The 21,867-nt window shown below is 40.0% G+C and overlaps 1 protein-coding gene and 1 long non-coding RNA gene across 2 annotated transcripts; both read left to right on the forward strand.

Annotated features, from left to right (window-relative positions):
* The first annotated feature begins 4,159 nt into the window (after nucleotides 1–4,159).
* LOC108272310 (uncharacterized) lies at nucleotides 4,160–21,179 on the forward strand. The gene is made up of 3 exons (XR_001814040.3): nucleotides 4,160–4,279; nucleotides 19,515–19,566; nucleotides 20,163–21,179. It is a non-coding gene; the product is annotated as an uncharacterized LOC108272310 (long non-coding RNA).
* Nucleotides 14,355–17,232, forward strand: fzd8a (frizzled class receptor 8a). The gene has a single exon (XM_017480624.3). It carries the CDS (start codon nucleotides 14,905–14,907, stop codon nucleotides 16,657–16,659), a length of 1,755 nt encoding a protein of 584 aa, XP_017336113.1. The 5' UTR covers nucleotides 14,355–14,904; the 3' UTR covers nucleotides 16,660–17,232.
* Nucleotides 21,180–21,867: the final 688 nt, after the last annotated feature.

Raw genomic sequence — 21,867 nt, forward strand, 5'->3', positions numbered from 1 at the left:
TTAATGGGCATAAAGGGAATTGTATTGGTTTTAATGGATTATTAAATATATACAATGGTCCTATAATGGTCCTTGTGGGTCTCTAGTGGTAATGTGTTGGGTTCTATTGGTGGCATGTTTATGTCTAGTGGAAATCAATACAAATCATTACATCCTAATAGAATATGGCCCAAAACACACTACATTGGTTAATGGTTTTAATGGTATTTGTAGTGGAAATCTTAGAATTGCTGTAATACTTTCTCTTGTTTTGGGGTTTTTTCAGCAGGGATCCACTCCATAATCCCTCAATCTTTGTGATATTTTCTTCCATAATTCATGCATTGACCTGCCATTCTGACAGTACAGTAGAAGAAACATACAGAATGATTCATCTCTAGCCTCGCTATTGTTCGAACACCGCTCTCATGACACGATGTACCGCTTTCTTTGTTTTCCATACCATGTTAGATTAGAGTTAACCGATTAGAATAGATTGTTTGCTGTAAAACAAAATCTTTCTGACAATTTTTAATCTAGCATAAAAACACATAACAAAACAAAACACCACCCACATGCTTCCGTTTTCCACCCGCAACCTCATTCCAAAATTAGCCCAATACTGTACATTTATACTAAATGTAATGCCACTCGTTTCAAGAAATCCTCCAGAACTGCATCTGGACTGTATTTATGATTACAGTGGACAATACATTTAAGATTGAAGGAAAAAGAAAAAAAAAATCAGAAAATCTGTTTACATGGAACTCACATATATGAGTATAATGGAAGTCTAAGGGGTTGGTCTTGAACTTGTGCAAAGAAACTAACACAAATTTACTAATTTCTCAAGCATTAATTATTTAAGGTTCTAGCTGAAGAAAATTTATGGATGCAGAGTTTTTCAAACCATTACGGTGTGCGGTTGTGGCTCAGGTTTTAGAGCAGGTTGTCCACTAATCGTAGGGTTGGAGCTTCGATTCCCGGCCCACATGACTCCACATGCCGAAGTGTCCTTGGGCAAGACACTGAAACCCAAGTTGCTCCCGATGGCAAATTAGCGCCTTGCATGGCAGCTCCGCCACCATTAGTATGTGAGTGTGTGTGTGAATGGGTGAATGAGACACAGTGTAAAGCACTTTGGATAAAAGCGCTATATAAGTGCAGACCATTTACCATTTATTTACCATTACAGTGCAACAATAGCTATGTTTCCATCCACTTTTTTTTATGCGAATTTTGGGATATCACATAAAATAATGCTGGATGGAAACACCAGATGTGAATAAAATCTCTAAAATACAAAAAAAAAAAAAAAAAAGGAATACCCTCAATTGAGGCGGACAATTTTTTTTTATTTGATAAGAAGACATGCGCAAACTACGGTGGAAACACATTTACCGAATAAATTAATCGATGTGACTTCGCCTCAAAAAATCATGTGAATTTGAACATGGCTACTAAAAAGGTTAGGATTACCAAAGCCTTTGTCTAACTTTCCAATAATGTGTAAGTTTTTGTGGTAGACTCTTAGAAAACAGGGTTATTTTAGGAATTTTTGGATAGCTCAGGGTTAGCTAACGTTATTTGTTTTGTTTTGTTTTTTTTTCCAGAGGAAATACTTTGTTGTAGGGTTCTGTGTAGAACCTTCATAGGTTCCACCAGAAATTCAAATCTGGATGGATGGATGGATAGATGGATAAACACTTATCGACACCACAACAAGCGCCCTGAGATTTAGGGGTTTTGAGTAAACAGGATTTCCTTTGTTTGGTTGTTTTTCAGTTCATAAAATATTGAAATTAGTATTTGCTGAAATCACACACACACACACACACTTCACACACACACACACACACACACACTTCACACATACTACAAGTCAAACGTTTCTGCACACCCTGTATTTTGACTTTCGGTTAAAATTTAAGAAATAGGTTAAAATGAAATCCTGTAGGAAGAATTATGAGTGAACTGAGAAATATTCCAGCCTTTTTTTTTCTTTTCTTTTTTTTTTTTTTTTTTTTAGATCTATTTAGGATCTGGATCACTTTAATTAAGGACTTACCAACAACATATGCAGATGAGATTTGTGCTTAGTCTGACCTCTGTTTTGAATGAAAAAGCAGAAAGCATAGTGTTCAGGTTCCTTACCACCATACTCATACATACTACAGCTACACCGTTAATGTTGCCACCTCTGGATATATTTATGGATACTAAACGATGTCCTTCACCAGGCATAATGCAATAACCAAGGATTATTTATCTGTCCTAGCTGTGTTTTATAGCTGTGGGTTATGGCATGTTAAGCTGGCCTTGTTACTCCTGCCAGGTCTCAAAGGTCAGCAAGAGAAGCAGCCGCTGTAAACATTCCACACTTTAACGCCTTCCCTGTTATGCCGATGCTTTAAGCTCGAGCTTATATTTCGTAGCCTGGGGCAAGAAAAACAATGCAGCATGGGCATGACTCCTCCGGCATGTGGCTTAAGGCTTATACAGTACATAGTTCTCAAGAGTCCTGACAGTCTAGAACCTGGATTTACTCCTAGTCTATTTCAGAGCATGGCGAAATTCACACCAGAAGGATAAAGTGGAACAGCAGAGCGTTAGAAATTAGCTGAGCGCTGTGTGATTAGATAACCTCTTTACTTCCCAGTTCCTGTAGCTCAGTGCTGTACCAGTCAGACATCCAAGCTAGCTAGCAGTATGCTACACAGGGAATTACAATCTAGCTAACAGTATGCTACACAGGAAATAGCAAGCTAGCTAACAGTATGCTACACAGGAAATAGCAAGCGAGCTAACAGTATGCTACACAGGGAATTACATTCTAGCTAACAGTATGCTACACGGGAATTGCAAGCTAGCTAACATTAGGCTAACTATTGAATTGTCAAGTTTTATAAGCTAGCTAAAAGTAGGTTTTCTAGAAGTCTAGGTAACATTAGGCTAACTATTGTACTGTGTAATTAAAACAGTCAAGTGTTTTAGCAAGCTAGCTAACAGTACATTAGCCATGACACTTTGTGGTTACATATGTTCACTTAGCAAGCTAGCTAACAATATATTAAAAAAAAAAAAAAAAAGATATTGAGTAATTAAAACATTCAAGTCTTCTAGCAAGCTAGCTAACAGTAATTTGAACACGATATTCTCTTAGCAGGTTAGATAACATTAGGCTAACTATTTGTGAAATTAAAACAGCCAAGAGTTTTAGCAAACTAGCGAACATTAAGATAACTATCATATAGATCACATTAAGCTAGCTATTACATTGTATAATTAAACAACGAAGACTTCTAGCAAGCTAGCTAGCAGTAAATTAACCATGATTATATTTGGCCATGCTATTAAGCATTAAGCTTACTATTAAAGTGTTTATTGTGTATAATTAAAACTGTCACGTATCTAGTGTAAACTAACTAACATTAAGTTAAGATAAATATGTATGACATTGTATGTTTATGTTCACTTAGCATGCTAGCTATATTATTCATAATATTACTTAGAAAGCTAGCTAATGCTTAGTTTAAAAAAGATACTGTTTGGTTATTTTCACTTAGCAAGTTAGCTAATATTAAGTTAACTATTATAGTGTGTAATTGAATCAGACATGTTTTCTACGTAGCAGTTGGCTAATGGTAAGTCAAATAATAGGAAGAATTTAGTGTCATTGTACTGCTGTGCAAAACAACGAGATCATAGGTCTTTTTTTATTATATTATTATTAAATGTTAATACAGTGTGGTTATGTTCACTTAGCAATCTATCTAATATTAAGCTAAATATTTTGTTTTGAAAGTGAAGCAGCCAGGTTTTCTAGAAATTTAGCTAACTGTAAGGTCATCGTGATGTTGTTTATGATGTTTGTATTCACTCTGCAAGCTAGTTAACATCAGGCTAATTATTGTACCGTGTAATTAAAACAGGCAACCTCACTAGCAAGCTAGCTAACAGTAGGTTAACTATGATACAGCCAAGTGTAGCTAGCTAGCAAATGTAGCTAACAGTTATATAACTCCGTATGTATAGTGTGAATAGACTAACTGTACTATTGAACGTGGTTACTGGTACCTCAGTAACTAGCTTTCATAGGAGAATCCTATCAGAGCTGTAAAGACCATTATTAGACCATCTCTCTCTCTCTCTCTCTCTCTCTCAGTCATCATCATTCCACAAGTCAGCGAGGCAACACACCATCTGTTCGACAGTTCACACTGACAGCAAGATGCACAGATACATACCGAGACACTGAGACGTGGGGAAAGTGGGGGTAGATGGACTCTCGGAAGTGGAGGTCAGTGATGTTTTTTCCCCTCCATCTCTATCCCCAGCCGTGCTCACTGCTCACCACTGGACAAACTCATCTGTTCCTTCACACACAAACAGGGTTGGGAGGGTTACCATAAGCATATATTCCGTTACAGTTACAAATTACTTCATAAGAAAATGTCATCAGTAACGTAATCCAACTATCACAATATGGAAGTGGTAGCTCAGCGGTTAAGACGTTGGAGTTACAATGTCTTTTAACTAAGCGTTTTTATTTTATTTTATTTTTTTAACTAAGCGTTAGCCAACTTTCTAAGTAATATTATGAATAATATAGTTAGCATGCTAAGTGAACATAAGCATACAATGTCATACATAGTTAGTTTACTATACGTGACAGTTTTAATTATACACAATAAACACTTTAATAGCAAGTGTAATGCTTAATACCATATATATATATATATATATATATATATATATATATATATATATATAAACATGGTTAATTTACTGCTAGCGAGCTTTCTTGAAGACTTGGCTTAATAGCAGTTTAATAGCTAGCTTAATGTAATTCCAATGTCTCGGAAGGTTGTGAGTTCAAATCCCAGCACTGCCAAGCTGCCACTGTTGGGCCCTTGAGCAAGGCCCTTAACATTCAACTGCTCAGTTGTATGAATGAGATCATTTTAATTCGTTCTGGATTAGGGCGTCTGCCGAATGCTGTAATGTAATGAAGGTAATGTAATCTGATACTTCAAGGTCACACTTGTCAATAAAGTCAAGAGAAAAGCAATATGATGTAAAATACTTATTTTAGAGCTTTAAAAACATGTTCAATGTTTGGATTTGTTTTAATAAAATACATAAATTAATGAGTGAATAAACGATCACTGTCCCCGATGTGGGTAACATTACATCACAAAAGTATTTCAGAGAAAAATTTGTGTTCATTTCTAACAAATTTATTTGCGCATGCACCAGGAGGTTGCTCATGTGATCCACGACTAGCAAGAGAGAACCAAAAGTATACTCAAACAACTGTCTATATTGTGTTATATAAAAAAATTATAATCTTTTATAGTATTCCCATTTTTTACGAAATGTACCTGTAATCTGATTACCTTGTTTGTTTTTGTTTTTTTGACGTAACTGTATCTATTATATTGTGTAATGCTGTTACATGTAGTCCGTGACTCCACAAGTCTGAACATTAAGTACTAATTTCTCAGTTATCTGTGCTCATGGTGGTTCTAGCTGTGGTTCTAACCTTTTACTATCCAGTGCAATTTGAACTCATTAATAAAGACAAGCATGGGAGTAGAAGAAAGGATAGAAGCTATAGAGGAAAATAGGAGTAATGAAATACTTAAAGGACACTTATTATGGTTTTCCTGTACTAACCTACGTAATTCCAGACTTACTTCCCCTACTAACATACATAATTCCAGACTTACTTCCTGTACTAATCTACATAATTCCAGACTTTACTTCCTGTACTAACCTACATAATTCCAGACTTTACTTCCTGTACTAACCTACGTAATTCCAGACTTTACTTCCTGTACTAACCTACATAATTCCAGACTTTACTTCCTGTACTAACCTACGTAATTCCAGACTTTACTTCCTGTACTAACCTACGTAATTCCAGACTTTACTTCCTGTACTAACCTACGTAATTCCAGACTTTACTTCCTGTACTAACCTACGTAATTCCAGACTTTACTTCCTGTACTAACCTACGTAATTCCACACTTTACTTCCTGTACTAACCTACATAATTCCAGACTTTACTTCCTGTACTAACCTACATAATTCCAGACTTTAGTTCCTGTACTAACCTACATAATTCCAGACTTTACTTCCTGTACTAACCTACGTAATTCCAGACTTACTTCCTGAACTAAAATACATAATTCCAGACTTACTTCCCGTACTAACCTACGTAATTCCAGACCTACTTCCTGTACTAACCTACGTAATTCCAGACTTACTTCCTGTACAAACCTATGTAATTCCAGACTTACTTCCTGTACTAACTGACATAATTCCAGACTTTACTTCCTGTACTATCCTACGTAATTCCAGACTTACTTCCTGTATTAACCTACGTAGGTCTGTAACAATAAGCCCCGCCTCTGGTCTTCATCGGCTGCTTGAGAACAGACTGAGCTGAAACTCGTTATGGTTGTAGGTCTTTCCTTTTTGAAATATGCTGGCAGCAATAGACCAATTACAACAGACTGGGACATCTGACCAATCAGAGCAGAGTATGCTCTCTGAAAGGAGGAGTTTAGAATGAATCCTTTAGAACGGATCATTTAACGAGTCGATTGTGACACTGGCGGGGGGGGGGGTTAAATTATGAGCACGTTAAAGTGTTTTTTGACCTTGGATGTGTGTACATATATTGTATGAAACCTACCTTTAAAACAAAATAAGGCACGTTTCAAATCCATAATATGTGTGCTTTAAGAGCTAAGCACCATAGTTTTGCAAATCTAACACAAGATCACATTCGTACGTTTGTCTGTTGCAAATTTTATCTTAAATTTTCAAAGATTATTTCTCAATACGCTGTACGAAATGATCCCAGTAGATTCTTGGCCGAGATCAACAACAGACTTTATGATAACGTGTTCAGCTTTCATCATCAATCAGCGTGATCTGGCCTCGTGCAGAAAACACCATTCAAGGTGAGCTTGAGGTAATAAAGACTTTTTTTTGGCCATTAGCATATTCGCCACTACTGTATTTGTAGCTGTCCCATAAGACTCTTCTGAACTGTTCTCAGTCACACTGGCTTTCATCATCCTCATCATCTGCATTTCTTCAACCTTACATCTTTGTCCTTTAGCTCAATTTGCACCTCATCGCTCAACCGAACCGCACCAAGTGTACCTGCGTATGTACGCTTTCACATACGCACACACACATATATACATACATACATATACATATATATATATATAAAATTATATATATTATATATTATTATATATTATATATATAAAATAAAATAAAATATACAAATATAAATATCTAAATATAAAATATAAAAGAAAAATATAAAATTATATATATAATTTTTTACATATATATTATTAATAATGATAATTATTTTATTTTATAATTTTTTTTTTATTTCATGTGGGATTTTATGCGGTCAAGTCAGAAAAAAGTGACTTGAGGTGACGTCTTATATTTTCCTAATATACCCTTAGATCGATTATTCCTAAGTGCGGACAGGGTTAAACAAAAACAAACAAACAAACAAACAAACAAACAAAAGAACATTGGCTGAGGCATGCAAGGCTAAAAATTTTCCCAGTGACAGAAAAAAGGTGAACAAAGCTTTATCAAGTGCTCATAGAAATCACCTCAGAGCGTGAAGAACACAGTCAGCGCTCAATGAATGACTTTATATCGTTATATAAATGATTAGTTTAAAACATAACTCAAACCTCGTGGCTCAGTTTAGGAGCTTGCGTCTACAAAATGTACAGTACGATCAGTACGATTGCTTCTCACCTGCCTAAAAATTCACCAGGGTTTGATTTCACTGGAAGAAAATGCTTCACAACACAGAGACCCAACAGAATCGTTTTTGACTGGTCAGTTTGACAAGACCCTACAGAATGTAGTGCCTCTGTACTAATTTACAGACGTCTCTGCTCTAGAAACTCCACCTGTCAATCAGGGTTCATCTCAGATTACCGAGTGCAGATGCAGCAGATTAGAGACGCTCTCTGAAGCAGGACTGATCGTCAGAACTCAAGTGAACAAGATGAATGGCGTTGTGTACAGTCTGATAAAACCTGAGTGCAGTGTCCTGTTTCTGTCCTGTTCACTGACCTGAAAGCAGTGATTAGGAAATCTGATCACACGGCTAGAGCCAGAAAATCTCTTCGATCAACACACAGATTGTGGTGCATAAAATGTTTTTGGAACCTGATCTCATTTATGAATTTGTATGAGTGAGGAAGATGTGCTTGGATTTTGTCCTGAGAGAAAGTACAGAAGCTATTTCTGCCCCAACTCTAACCTTAACCTTTATGACTTTTCATTGTTAGAACTTGTTCGAAAGTGAGACCGTGTCGTTTGCTCAAAATAATCATCATAATAACTTTTTTTCTGGAATGACTGTATACATACTCGCACCATCCACTTTATTAGGAACACCGGTACACCTGTACATTCATAAAGTTATCTAATCAGCCAATCATGTTGCAGCAGTGCAGTGCGTGCACTCATGCAGAGACAGGCCAAGAGCTAAACACCAGAATGAAGAGAAATTGTGATCTCTGGGACTTTAACCATGACATGATCCTTGGTACCAGATGGGCTGGTTTGAGTATTTCCGAAACTGCTGATCTCCTGGTATTCTCACACACAAGAGTTTCCAGAGTTTATACAGACTTTACAGAAAACTTACTGCCAGTTACAAAGCACTGACACTGGAGACTCCTTCCATAAATGTTCCATAAGCTTACTCACAGAAACTTTCGTCATTTCAACGAGGACATTTTTCTATGTTTTTAATTAAAAGTCAGCATTGTTGAGAGTTTATAGACAATTAATCAGCCCCTTCTGACCAATCAGATTTGAGAATTCACATGAAGGCACATGAAGGGGTTTTATTCATTACCTCTCAGTCTGATTATTATCTGATTATTAAGCTGCATTTAACACTGATATTATGCTTTAATAATAATAATAATAATAATAATAATAATAATTATTATTATTATTATTATTATTATTATTATTATTATTAATATTAATATTATTATTATTATAAAATTGCATTTTAGTACGAAAACTAATTTGACATCTCATTCCTTGTCACTTCAGGGGTCTGAGGACCACCAATGGTCTGTAAAGCGCAGCACGACCCACGTTATCAAAGCTATTATATTTAGGGGTCCAAGCACCAAAGTGACCTCAGATGTTACGTGTTCTGTCTGTGGAAAATTCAGGAACAGAATGCTCCATGGCACCATAAAATATTATTTGGCCAATTTAAATAATATTATATAAAATAAATCGATCCTGATGGGGTCTGTGGAGTTTATTTTTCATTAAAAGGCGTCCCTGGCTACAAAACGTTTGAGAACCTCACTGCTCTACACGATAATGCCATCCTGTTTAAACACTGTGTTTCACACCGAATTCAGGCCTCTGTGTCCTGCTAGCTGAGTGTAAACAGAGCCGTTGGATGGGAGCTGTGTGTCCCGGCGCATCCCCTCTCAGTGGGCGAGTGATTGCAGGGGCTGGTTCTGTTTGTCAAGGTAATGAGGCAGAGGTGAGGGACTCGGAGGGAGCGCGCTCCACCACCTCAGGGGATGGCAGAAGGAGGGGGGTCCAGCTCCACCTGACAGGGATTAGCAGCCAAGCCCTAAGCAAACAATCCCAGATGAGTTTTTTGGGGGGGGGGTTGAGGCACTTTCCCAACCCCCTTCTTTTGCATCTCTGTCTTTCTCTGTAGACAAGACATGGGCTTGTGCAAAGTCAAAAAGCAAACAGGGCAAATCAACTCCCTAAATAGGTCCCTCATTTCTTAGCACGGACCTGTTAATTGACTTAGGAGCTGAGGCATGCGCTGCCTGCCACCTCTCAGATTTCGTGAGACGCACAAAGTGTGCACTTTTGATGAATAGTGTATGCGAGCGCTGCAGAAATGTTCTCCGAAAGAAAGACATTACAGACAGTTGGGATTTTTTTTTTTTTACACTTGTCTATGTGTGACCTTGGGAGAATTGTTTTAAGATGAAGAACCCAGAGGAACAATTTTCCCGTCACTCGATCACTCAGTAACTGCAGAGTAAGCTATAAATATGAGCTGAGAGCTGCAGAGCTTTAACATGGAGTGAATCATTACCTGCTCTCAAGGCAGACCACGTTTATGTCTCGCATTTCCATAGAACAGACGGGAAGCAGTAACTCCTGCCTCATCATTTCGCTCTGGCTGTACGACTTGCCCCCACCCCCCCCCAAAAAAAAATGACTAAAACAAAGTCCACAGTTTTGTAAAACCAAAAAATAACTAAATAAATAAATAATTTGTGGAAAGCAAGTGAATTGACTTTGAAACAGGATTTGAGTTGAACTGAAATGTCCAAGATGTCCCCAATACACCTTATTTGACCTTAATTCACGCTGTAAATGAAGGAGAATATTAAACTGCATGTCCACTCTGCTATCGTGCTTTAACATATACAACGAGGACAAATAAATCTGCACGATATTACATTTTTTTTTTTTTTTTTATTGAATGCAAATTTGACATCTCTCTCGCGATTTATTTATTTATTTATTTATTTCATTAAAATATCAATTGAATTGACTTGGAAACCTGTCCGAAATAAAATGCTTGAAAATCCATAAAATGCGAAGTGGGAATCTAATCTCACTCTAACTCTAATCTCTCAATCGCTAATCTCATGCAATCTCACTGTTTCATTTCATACAAATTCAGTCGGAGCAGGTACGAATCCTGACCACGTCCCTAACCCTAACCTAATCATTTTTTACATGCATTTATTTGTTTTAACTGGAAAAACTTACAGCGTTGGTTGTAGGTGACACTGGGGTTCTTGAAAAACTTTGCTAATTCTCTGCGACCTAAGCATTGGACACACATTTCCTTCCGTAAAACACGACAGCGTTATATAGTACCGTTATAGGAAAACAGTCAATGATGGGGTGGTGTGTTGCGTCACAATGCGAAACCCAGTGATAGTCACCGCCCAGAAGTTGATTATTTTCCTATAACAGCACATCCTAAAGTAGTTTATTCTTCTTCTACAACAGCAATTTGCCAAGGATTGTAATTTCCATTCATTAAAGAAAAACTCATTCAGTTTACAGTTCCATTAAATGTAATTGGAATGTCAGCAAGTTATAGCAGCTACGGCATAAAGAAGCGTTCCTTCACCAGCTTCCGGCTTTTGTTCCTCTCTCTTGAAGTTACTAAGGGGACAAAAAACTTAGCTTGTCCTGTAGTCCTCAAGACGTTCTTATCTACGCTTCACCATTGCAGTGTTTTTATATGAATTGAGTTGTGTAGCAAATATCACCTGTGTCCATCTGCGAAATCTGTGAGTACCTCGAAACTTCGCTAGTTCTCTACAAATCACGCGTGCTTCCTATTGGACTTATATTTTTCACACGTACATGATTCAAAGCTTTATTTCGTGGTGATCGGGCTCGAATCCACACCTCGAAGGCGACTGTGTGACTGTGATGAGCACTAATGAAATATAAACACTCCTAATATGTGGTCCATTGCCATATAGATAATCAGACCTAATCGTATTGTTTGTCCTCTGCAATCTGCATACATAGTATGCTAATTGATAAACACACACACACACACACACACACGGAGAGTATGTAATACCGTTATCTAAAGCTTCTGTTTGAAGGCAATTACTCAAGACAAATGTCTTTTTCACTAATTAAAGCTTTATCTCTTACAGAACTGGTTAATTGAATTGCTTACATTTTACCAACACAACGCAGCGTATTCTGTTCTTCTTTAGATGATAGCACAGTAATATAGCGGGTCGACGCTATGTTTTTTAATGTCTAATCGGTAGTTTAAATTAAATTAAGAGCGCATAAACCATAACGCATGGTTCTCCTAGAAGAAAAAAAGACACACAAGCTGAACACACAGCGTTCAGATTTACTTGGACTGACACTTGAGGAGATGGGTTTTTTTTTTTTTCCTGTTTTCCCCACTTGGCCTCAACCATCACTGCTTTTTTCTCTAAAGAATGACTGAATGCCGATTTGAAAATTAACTTTCGAACAGATGCACTAATTCCATTTGCACTGAGGAATGCCCGGGCACTATGTAACCCAAGCCAGGCCTGCTGTGGGCCTCCGCCGAGCGAAGAGGTTACGCTCCAACTGCTGGAGACCACAGTGGCCTCTATCTCTCTGTTAATCAATATGGGCTCAGCCAATAATACGCATAATCAGTGAAAACGATGCCTTTTTTTTTCTTTTTTTTCTTTCCATCAGACGCATTCACCAGGGACCTCAGAGTACACACCTGTTCCTCAGTGACTCCCTGGAGGTTTTCCTCCACTGGGGGAAATTAGCCATTTCGTACAATACAACCACATACAATCAGTTTTAAATAGTAGGATTGAGATTTCGTTTGTTTTTTTTTTGTTTTGTTTTGTTTTGTTTTTTTACAGGGGTGTACACACCTGATTTAAGATAACGTAGCATGTCTTATGTAACACGACTGGTGTTATTACTGTGTTGAATACGCAGCCGGTCAGAAGTTTATGAACACGATATTTTAGCACTTTTTCAATCCTGAAAATTTGAAAACCTAACCAAGAAGTAAGGATAAGTGAATAATGGAAGGTTTATTATGCGTATAACGAATTGAGACGTCATCATTTTTTTTTGCTGGATTTAATCTAATTGCAGAAGGGGCAAAGTATTTATCACTCGATTTTGACACTTTAGGCATGCCACATTTTTATTTTTTTTTATCTATAGCTTTAATAGCTTAATAGCTTTAACCTCCAAGTGCACCTGACTTCAATAAAATACTCATTTAGAGTCGCTTTAGGATCTGAGAGCGAGCAGTTAACAAGTTAGACAGAGATGTAGCTTTCATTATTTAAGTGCTAGTCTGTATTTTGTTTGGTCTGTGGCAGCAATAGTGATTCAATTGTAATAACTTTTATTTAAAAAAAAAAAAAAAAAAAAAAACTTTTCATTGGCAGAGTAAATAATGGTAAAGACAATCATCCAGCATTGCTAAAGCAAAAATAATAAATAAATATTTAAAATAACTGCACTCATTATATATGCATAATAAACCACCCAAATAATAAATACATTATAAACCAACAAACAAATAAATAAGTGGAGAAGTTAACAGTATTGTATATCTAAATAAAACAGCACTTAATTAGTTACGAGCATTATTATATATTATATATATATATATATTATATAGTAGTATTAATTATAAATAAATAAATAAATAAATAAATAAATCAGGAAGTATGTGGAAAAAAAGTTAACAGTATTTTATTTGTAAATAAAACAGTATATAACAGTATTTGATTAAAAAATAAAGAAATAAGTGAATGTGGAAAAGTTAACAGCAGCATGACGGAGCGATGTTAGTGAGAGAGCATGCATTCAGTGTGATGCTCGCTCCACCATTTATCCAGAATCTTAGTGCAGTGATGTTTTTAGGAAACTCAGTCTTTGACACTTTTTTTTTCTTCCTCATTATAATGATTAATACATATTTATTTTGAGCATATATAACTATCTTACAACCAGGTAACAAGCACAGCATAACCCATTAGCGTATTTAGTGACTATTATGTTCTACTATTGTGTAGTGATGACTCGGACAAAGTGAAGAATATCAATGTAAAAAAGTCCCACTGTATTCAGAGGAATAATTAGTGTGTTAGGGTATTAGTGCATGTGAGACAGTGCATGGAAGGGGGTGGGGTGGCGGTGAGTGGGGGGGGGGGGGGGATTGTTGTTGTTGTTCTGCCTGCCACTGTTAACAGACCTATCAACTTGTCTACTTGTTCTTGAAACCCCCCACCAACCATCCCACCCCCCAACACCCCCACCCCTCCCTCTCCTGTAATCCCCCCCCCCTCCTCCTGTGACAGCTCTATTAAACTCAACAGCAGAACATCAGCACATCAATTAAAACATAAACACCCCACATTGCTAAGTAGGATGAACACCCCCTCCCTCCCCAATTAACCCCCCCCCCCCCCCAAAAAAAAAAAAAAAAAAAACGTCACGTGCAAATGAACCTGCAGTGTTCCCATTTAGCAAGGTAGTGAAGTCATGTAAGAAACATTGCTTTGGTTTCATGCAGTATCTGCTCCATGATGATGATGATGATGATGATGCATGATTTCCTAATATTTGAGCAGAAAATGTTCGGACAAAAACCGTCTGCGACAGAAGCATCTAAGCCAAAGGTTCGACCGACTGACTGAGCTCAGGGCTCCGCCCTAAATCTCTCTGATTGGTCAGGAGGTCAGGAGGGCGTGGCCATTCCCAGTCCTTATAAAAACCCTGCGCGTCTCGCAAGGGTGCACGGATTTGTATGAGGCGAATAAGGAGAGAGGTGCTTTTGTGAAACGCGGTACGTGAATGTAACTCAGACGGCGGATTTCTTCTTCTCCTTCTCCTCCTTCTTCTCCTCCTTCTTCTTCTTCTTTCCCCTCTTTAACCCGGAGTCGCTTGTTTGTGCGCCTTAAATAGGATCTGATTCCTGAAGAAACCCGTTAAAGCGACATTTGAAGGAGAAGCGACGGAAAGGCAGAGCAAAAGGATAATAAAAGAGGGGAAACAGACAGAGAGAGAGAGAGAGAGAGAGAGAGAGAGAGAGACGCGTTTCTTCGGGCTTTCCTCAGCCATTTTGATCGCACGCGAAGGGGACTGTTTTTGTTTGTTTGTTTGGAAACACGTGACTGGTTGCGTTTTAATTGCAACGGACAAGTGAGGAGGAAATGGAGCCGCTGTTGGAGATCTAAACGGACTGGGATTTAACACGCAAACACACACACACACACACACACACTCACACACACGGACTTGCCATTTAAAAGCTGAAGGACGCGCAATCAGACGATGGAGCGCTACCTGTCGGGCATCTACCTGCTGCTGGCGCTCTTGACTCTGCGGCGATCGAGCGGCGCCACGGCCAAGGAGCTGAGCTGCCAGGAGATCGCCGTGCCGCTGTGCAAGGGCATCGGCTACAACTACACCTACATGCCGAACCAGTTCAACCACGACACGCAGGACGAAGCAGGCCTGGAGGTGCACCAGTTCTGGCCGCTGGTGGAGATTCAGTGCTCGGCAGACCTTCGCTTTTTCCTGTGCAGCATGTACACACCCATCTGTCTGGAGGACTACAAGAAGCCGCTGCCGCCGTGCCGCAGCGTGTGCGAGCGCGCCCGGGCCGGCTGCGCGCCTCTCATGCGCCAGTACGGCTTCCCGTGGCCAGACCGCATGCGCTGCGAGCTGCTGCCCGTGCAGGGGAACCCGGACACGCTGTGCATGGACTACAACCGGACGGACGCTACAACCGCCGCGCCGGTGCTCCCGAAACCCACGAGTTACCCGGGAAGGGCGCACGGAAGCGGCCGCGTCGCTAGCGGAGGACACCCCAAGCGCAAACCCGCGCCGCAGCCGTGTGAGGCCGGGTGTCAGTGCCGCGCGCCGATGGTGCGCGTGAGCAGCGAGCGGCACCCGCTGTACAACCGCGTGAAAACCGGAAGAACGCCGAACTGCGCTATGCCCTGCCATAACCCGTTCTTTACCCCAGACGAGCGGGCGTTTACAGCCTTCTGGATCGGCTTGTGGTCCGTGCTGTGCTTCGTGAGCACTTTCGCCACGGTCGCGACTTTCCTGATCGACATGGAACGATTTAAGTACCCAGAGCGACCCATCATCTTCCTGTCCGCGTGCTACATGTTCGTCTCGGTGGGTTACATCGTGCGTCTGATCGCAGGCCACGAAAGAGTCGCCTGCAGCCGGGAACATGATGTCGAACACGTCCACTATGAGACCACAGGACCGGCGCTGTGCACCGTCGTCTTCCTGCTGATCTACTTCTTCGGCATGGCCAGCTCCATATGGTGGGTGATCCTGTCCCTCACGTGGTTTCTGGCAGCGGGTATGAAGTGGGGCAACGAGGCCATCGCTAGCTACTCACAGTACTTCCACCTGGCCGCATGGCTCATCCCGAGCATGAAGTCTATAGCTGTCCTGGCGCTGAGCTCGGTGGACGGCGACCCTGTAGCGGGCATCTGCTATGTGGGCAACCAGAACCTGGACAACCTGCGGGGCTTCGTGCTCGCACCATTACTCATCTACCTGTGCATCGGAGCCATGTTTCTGCTCGCCGGGTTCGTGTCGTTGTTTCGCATCCGCAGTGTCATCAAGCAGGGTGGCACGAAAACGGACAAGCTCGAGAAACTCATGATTCGCATCGGGGTGTTCACTGTTCTCTATACAGTGCCCGCTGCCGTCATAGTGGCCTGCTACTTTTATGAACAGCACAACCGGCAGCGCTGGGAGGCAGCGCATAACTGCGCCTGTGCTCTGGACCGTGAGCGCGATGCAGAAAGGCCCGACTACGCCGTGTTTATGCTCAAGTACTTCATGTGCCTGGCTGTGGGCATCACGTCGGGCGTGTGGGTCTGGTCGGGGAAGACTGTGGAGTCATGGCGGGCGCTGTGCGCACGCTGCTTCCGCTGCCGCTGGGCGGGCAAGGGTGCGAGCAGCTCGGCGTACAGCGACGTGAGCGCAGGACTGACGTGGCGCTCGGGCACAGCCAGCTCAGTCTCGTGCGCCAAGCAAATGCCTTTGTCCCGGGTCTAGATGAGCCCGGCGCAACAGTTCCTGCTTTTTCCACATACATTTCCATACAAATGGACTGCTGAGGGGTTTCTGTTAAGCGGAAAGACTGGTCGTAACAATCGAGCCCATTATCACCCCTCGTGCGTGATTTACTTTCTTGCCATTTCTATTCATATGGACATGACATGCAATCAGTGATGCTTAGAGAGAATTAGGCATTGCATTGTCCCAAGTGGTGCTGAACGTTTTTTCTCCAGTCCTTTAGCATTTAAACTCAAAGTTTTCTGTTCAACTACTTTTTTTTTTTTTTTTTCTTTTCTAGAATGTTTAACAATCAAAGATATCAAAGATGCTCTCTCAGATAAGCCTTAAAAAGTCTTAAAAGTTTTAGTGCTCAAATATTTCTACGGGTTGTTTTTTTTTTACGGTAATGTATTTATACAGTTATGTACAAACGTGTAAATTTTGTATAAAAAAAAGAAGAAGAAGAAGATTTATAAGATTATTGTAAATTTGTACATAGTGTAGATGTCATTTGAAGAAGACAAATATTGCTTTTATTTTGACAATAAAATATTTTGGAGGAATCTTTAATCAGACATCTCTCCAGCATCTTCCTTTATTCTAGTAACAAGACAGAACTGTCCAGGTTTTGGGTTTTTTTTTTTTTTTTCCTCCATTTTCATGGTGACTGTATTGAACATACTTGCTATAGAGGTGTTTCTTTGTGCACGTCTTGTAAAGAGACGCTCTTTCTTGGCTATCGGGGTCGTAATTAGAGGAGCGCAGCTCGAGTTGGAGAAGTTCCATCATTGTCGTGTTCGCCACTTAATTTAATAAAAGAGGGCCGAGTGAATGGGTTTTAAATGCAGAGAAAAGGGCTCTTTTCATCCAGAGGGACACTTTGATCTTTCTTTAAAGTCTCGGATAAAGGTGACATGTACATAGAACCTTTTTTTTTTCTGTACTTACTGATGCACCAAGTTGTCTAATGTCTAATCTGAGACCCTTACGCTGCTTTTGATCGACGGTATTGAAATGTTGCCACTCGGGGGGCCCAGGCGCCACGATTTATTTATTCCCCCCCCCCAAGACTTTGTAACTGTTTGAATTTTCCAGCGTGCTGTCTAAACGTCTCATTTGAGTTTAAGCTGCATTATTAATTGCGTAGGTTAGCTTCGCGGTGAATGGGGGCCCTACAGGTGGTCCCTTTACCTAATCTGACATCGAAGGGGTTGTTATTGTGGAGCTCTGACAGCACTGTGTTAGCGCTCAGTGAAAGAGCTTCCCAATGTAATGCAAAGTAAAACAGTTATCTTCTAGCTTTTGTTACACGTATTCGGTGCAATCAGTTTACAACCCCCCCCCCCCCCCCCCCCCATTTAGTTATTTAGTAAGGTAGAGTTCCCAATCCTTGCTTTTTGTTTTTTTTGTTTTTTCATCTTATTGCTTGTTTTTGATTCACGTAATCAGATAATTAACAAACCCTTCATAAGCTTGAAAAGAGTTTATTCGAGTAAAGAAAAGCATTCAGGAGCAGGGTTGGAAAACATCCAGCTAGGCCATTAGGTGATTACAGTCATTACGCTGAAGGGAGGAAAAAGCTTGTAATCTGTTCACCACTAAAACGCCGATGTTAAACGATTTTCTGCCCATCAGAACCATCACCGAAACACAAGGTGCACTTTAAGGTGCTAATTCCAGGCTTCCTGTGCGCTAGCTGAAGAGTATCACGTCTCACCACATGTTTGCACTCATCTGGCATTTTTAATAGGCAGAGGTTTCATCAGGGCATAAATAGAAATCATTAAAATTCTATATTTATATACAGGTATAACGTTACATCGGGAAAACAATATGAAATAAAAAATCATTTTAAATATAATAAACCTTAAATAACATCTTTACACACCTTTCAAACTTTCTGTGCAGTTTGTGTTGTGTTGTGTTGTCCGGTTAGTTTAATTTAAGAAGTCTGTCCAGATGCTGTTGTTTTGTGATGTTTGTTAAGATGTGTGGACTTAAAGCGCCATCTAGAGGTAAGTATTGTAAATTACAATCGCTTAAATCAGAGTTCCTTAGCAAAAAAAGAACTAAACACCAACAGTTGGTCTTTAGTAGAACTGAAACTTTAACAACCTTCAGATGCTTAACATTGTACTGTATTATTTCCCCCTTTATTTATATCAGAAAGAAAGCGTAACATTTCCTCTCTTTCTCTCTCTCTTTCTGTCCCCTTCACTCCCTCTCTCTGTCTCTCTCTGCATCCCCTTCACTCCCTCTCTCTGTCTCTCTCTCTACATCCCCTTCACTCCCTCTCTCTGTCTCTCTCTGCATCCCCTTCACTCCCTCTCTCTGTCTCTCTCTCTACATCCCCTTCACTCCCTCTCTCTGTCTCTCTCTCTCTAGATCCCCTTCACTCCCTCTCTCTGTCTCTCTCTCTCTCTCTACATCCCCTTCACTCCCTCTCTCTGTCTCTCTCTCTCTCTCTACATCCCCTTCACTCCCTCTCTCTGTCTCTCTCTCTCTCTCTCTACATCCCCTTCACTCCCTCTCTCTGTCTCTCTCTCTCTGTCTCTCTCTCTACATCCCCTTCACTCCCTCTCTCTGTCTCTCTCTCTCTCTACATCCCCTTCACTCCCTCTCTCTGTCTCTCTCTACATCCCCTTCACTCCCTTTCTCTGTCTCTCTCTCTATCTCTCCATCCCCTTCACTCCCTCTCTCTGTCTCTGTCTCTCTCTCTCTTTCTGACTGAGTTGTGTTCTTAATCGAGTCTTGTATTGAGTCACACGTTTGTACACCTGAAATATGGCTCTGTGTGTAATGCAGTGTTTCAGGGCTGATTCATGCTAATTAATGCCATATTTATCCTTCAGATTTCCAAATATTGGAAAAGTGTCAACACGGCAGGCTGGACGTATAATTCGGGTGAGTTCATAGCGAAACGTCGGGCTGATCAAGAACCCGCTTTGACTGTCAGGGTATTATAACAGTAACTGCACCTGCCTCAGAAACCAAAAATATCTGCAGTAGTTTTCAGCACGTGTGTCCCAGAAGCTTACAAGGTCCAAATATGAAATAAGCAGTATAAAGAATAACACACACACACACACACACACACACACACACACACACAAATCAAAGCAAAGGGTTTGAGCAGGTCAGCTTCCTTAATCCATAGATATAACCCGATACCCAGTAAGCACCAATCCACAGAAATACAATCATCTGCTTTAGAGCTGTATGTTATTTGTTTGAGTGTGCAATCGGGATGAAATCTTTTCCACTGAGCCACAACTTTAATCACAAGCGCTACATGTCAGAGTCAGACACGTGACACTGAGCTTGGAATTCGTAAGTAAAAATGATTAGACATGTCAGATCCTAACGGGACTTTCAACTAATGGCAGATGCACTCAGTCTAGGCTTAAAACGTATTTGTTTACTCAAGCTTACCATGAGTAGACTTTCTTTTACGCAAAGCGCAGTCTTACCTAACAATCTCTCTCTCTCCTTCTGTTAAGACACACATGATTTTACGGAGATGCCAGTGATCCTGATTCTTTCTGCTCTCCGGTCCTGCCTGATCCATCCTGATGCCCTACCTCAGGATGAAGCTCTCAATGGACATTCTCACTATAGTTGCTGGGACTACGGTTGCTACTATGGATTTGAGACTGCAATTACTACATGCGGTTTTGCACTCAGGTCTCCTTTAGTGAACGGTGGACTAGTTCAACAAACAGACTTCATATAAAACCGTAATGAACTTTCTTTTACTTTCACACTATCCGTTGTTACGGGTTCCCTTCCGAGTCCGGTTCCTCTCAAGGTTTCTCCCTCATATCATCTTAGGGAGTTTTTCCTCACCACCGTTTCCACCGTCTCGCTCAATAGGGATAAATCCACACGCTTAAAATCTCCATCCTGTGTTTATATGTGTCTGTAAGGCTGCTTTGAGATAATGTCCATTGTTAAAAGCGCTAGACAAATAAAATAAAATTGAATTGAACTCAGACGGCAAACCAGTGACGCTTGTGGATAAAGGCTTTATAGGCTGAAATCAACAGTACAATAACTGTAGGTTGTATTTTTAAAAGTGTCTAATTAAAGTGATTCATTTTCCTGTTAGATAGCCTACTACTTTCCAAACCACCTGATGCATAATAATAATAATAATAATAATAATAATAATAATAATAATAATAAGAGGAGGAAAACATTGTGATAGACATCTTATTAAGTTTCAGGCCCTGACTAATATCAAACCCCGATCACATCACAGCAATGATAGGATTTCTTTTTAAAGAAGAATTTCAATTACTTTTTTAATTTTTATTATTTATCTTAAAACCAACGAGTTGTTGTAGTTGGAGATCTATTGGTTGAAGGGTTCGGTGAAATCATTACCTTCTTGTTCACAAAATAATATTAAACTTTGCATGTACTCTGTGTCCGTGTGATTAGTGCTGTTTTGTTCCTTTCCTTTTTTTCTTTTTTTTTTCTTTCAGAGGTGATGAACCCTATAAAGGGTGCTTGAAATGTGGAAATGCCCACAGAAGCCATCGTGTATTGTGAATAAAAGCATTTAGTTCAAAGGGTCGTTGAAAAACGCAGTCGTTTTCGAAGGAAATAACCAATGGACACTTTGCTCTTGGTATTCTTTGAGCTGTTTTTATACTGAATGCAAATCAGGGCTTTGATGCAGGTTTCACGTTTTTATCGCTACCACGGGTGAAAGAAGAAGAAACAGAAATCCCAGAGCATTTACATTTGCAATCTATTGGTTTGTTTTGAAGTATGTGAAGTCAGACAAAACCGGTGGCATGTGAGGAAGTTGTTGATGCTTAAGACTATTTGGTCTTTTATTAAATTGTGATACCTGTTCAGGTTTACATAAGTGACAGTGATTCTGTGACAAAACCACTGGTTGAAAAGGGAGGAACAGGACATAGTCATGATCGTTTAACCGAAAAAATGACAAACAAATTGAAAATGTAAAGAAAGAAAAAAAAAAAAGAGCTTTAGAACGGTGAGTCGACTCCCAGTGTTCACTCAAAAGAGTTGCTTCAAAGAGTCGACTCGTTCTCGAACAATTCATCACTATTGAATGAAACACCGAGGAGAGAGAAACAAACTTACTAGATTGAGACACAAGAGGGCAGCAGTGGAGTCGGTACTGGAGGTTACAGTTGTGTGTTGAGAAGGTAGAGGAGTGTTGTTTACACT

Source organism: Ictalurus punctatus, chromosome 1 (genome assembly GCF_001660625.3).
Source record: "Ictalurus punctatus breed USDA103 chromosome 1, Coco_2.0, whole genome shotgun sequence".
NCBI classification, from domain to species: Eukaryota; Metazoa; Chordata; class Actinopteri; order Siluriformes; family Ictaluridae; genus Ictalurus; species Ictalurus punctatus.

What these genes read in the sequence shown, in the direction of transcription:
- fzd8a (XM_017480624.3), top strand. Translation starts at nt 14,905, where the DNA reads ATGGAGCGCTACCTGTCGGGCATCTACCTGCTGCTGGCGCTCTTGACT.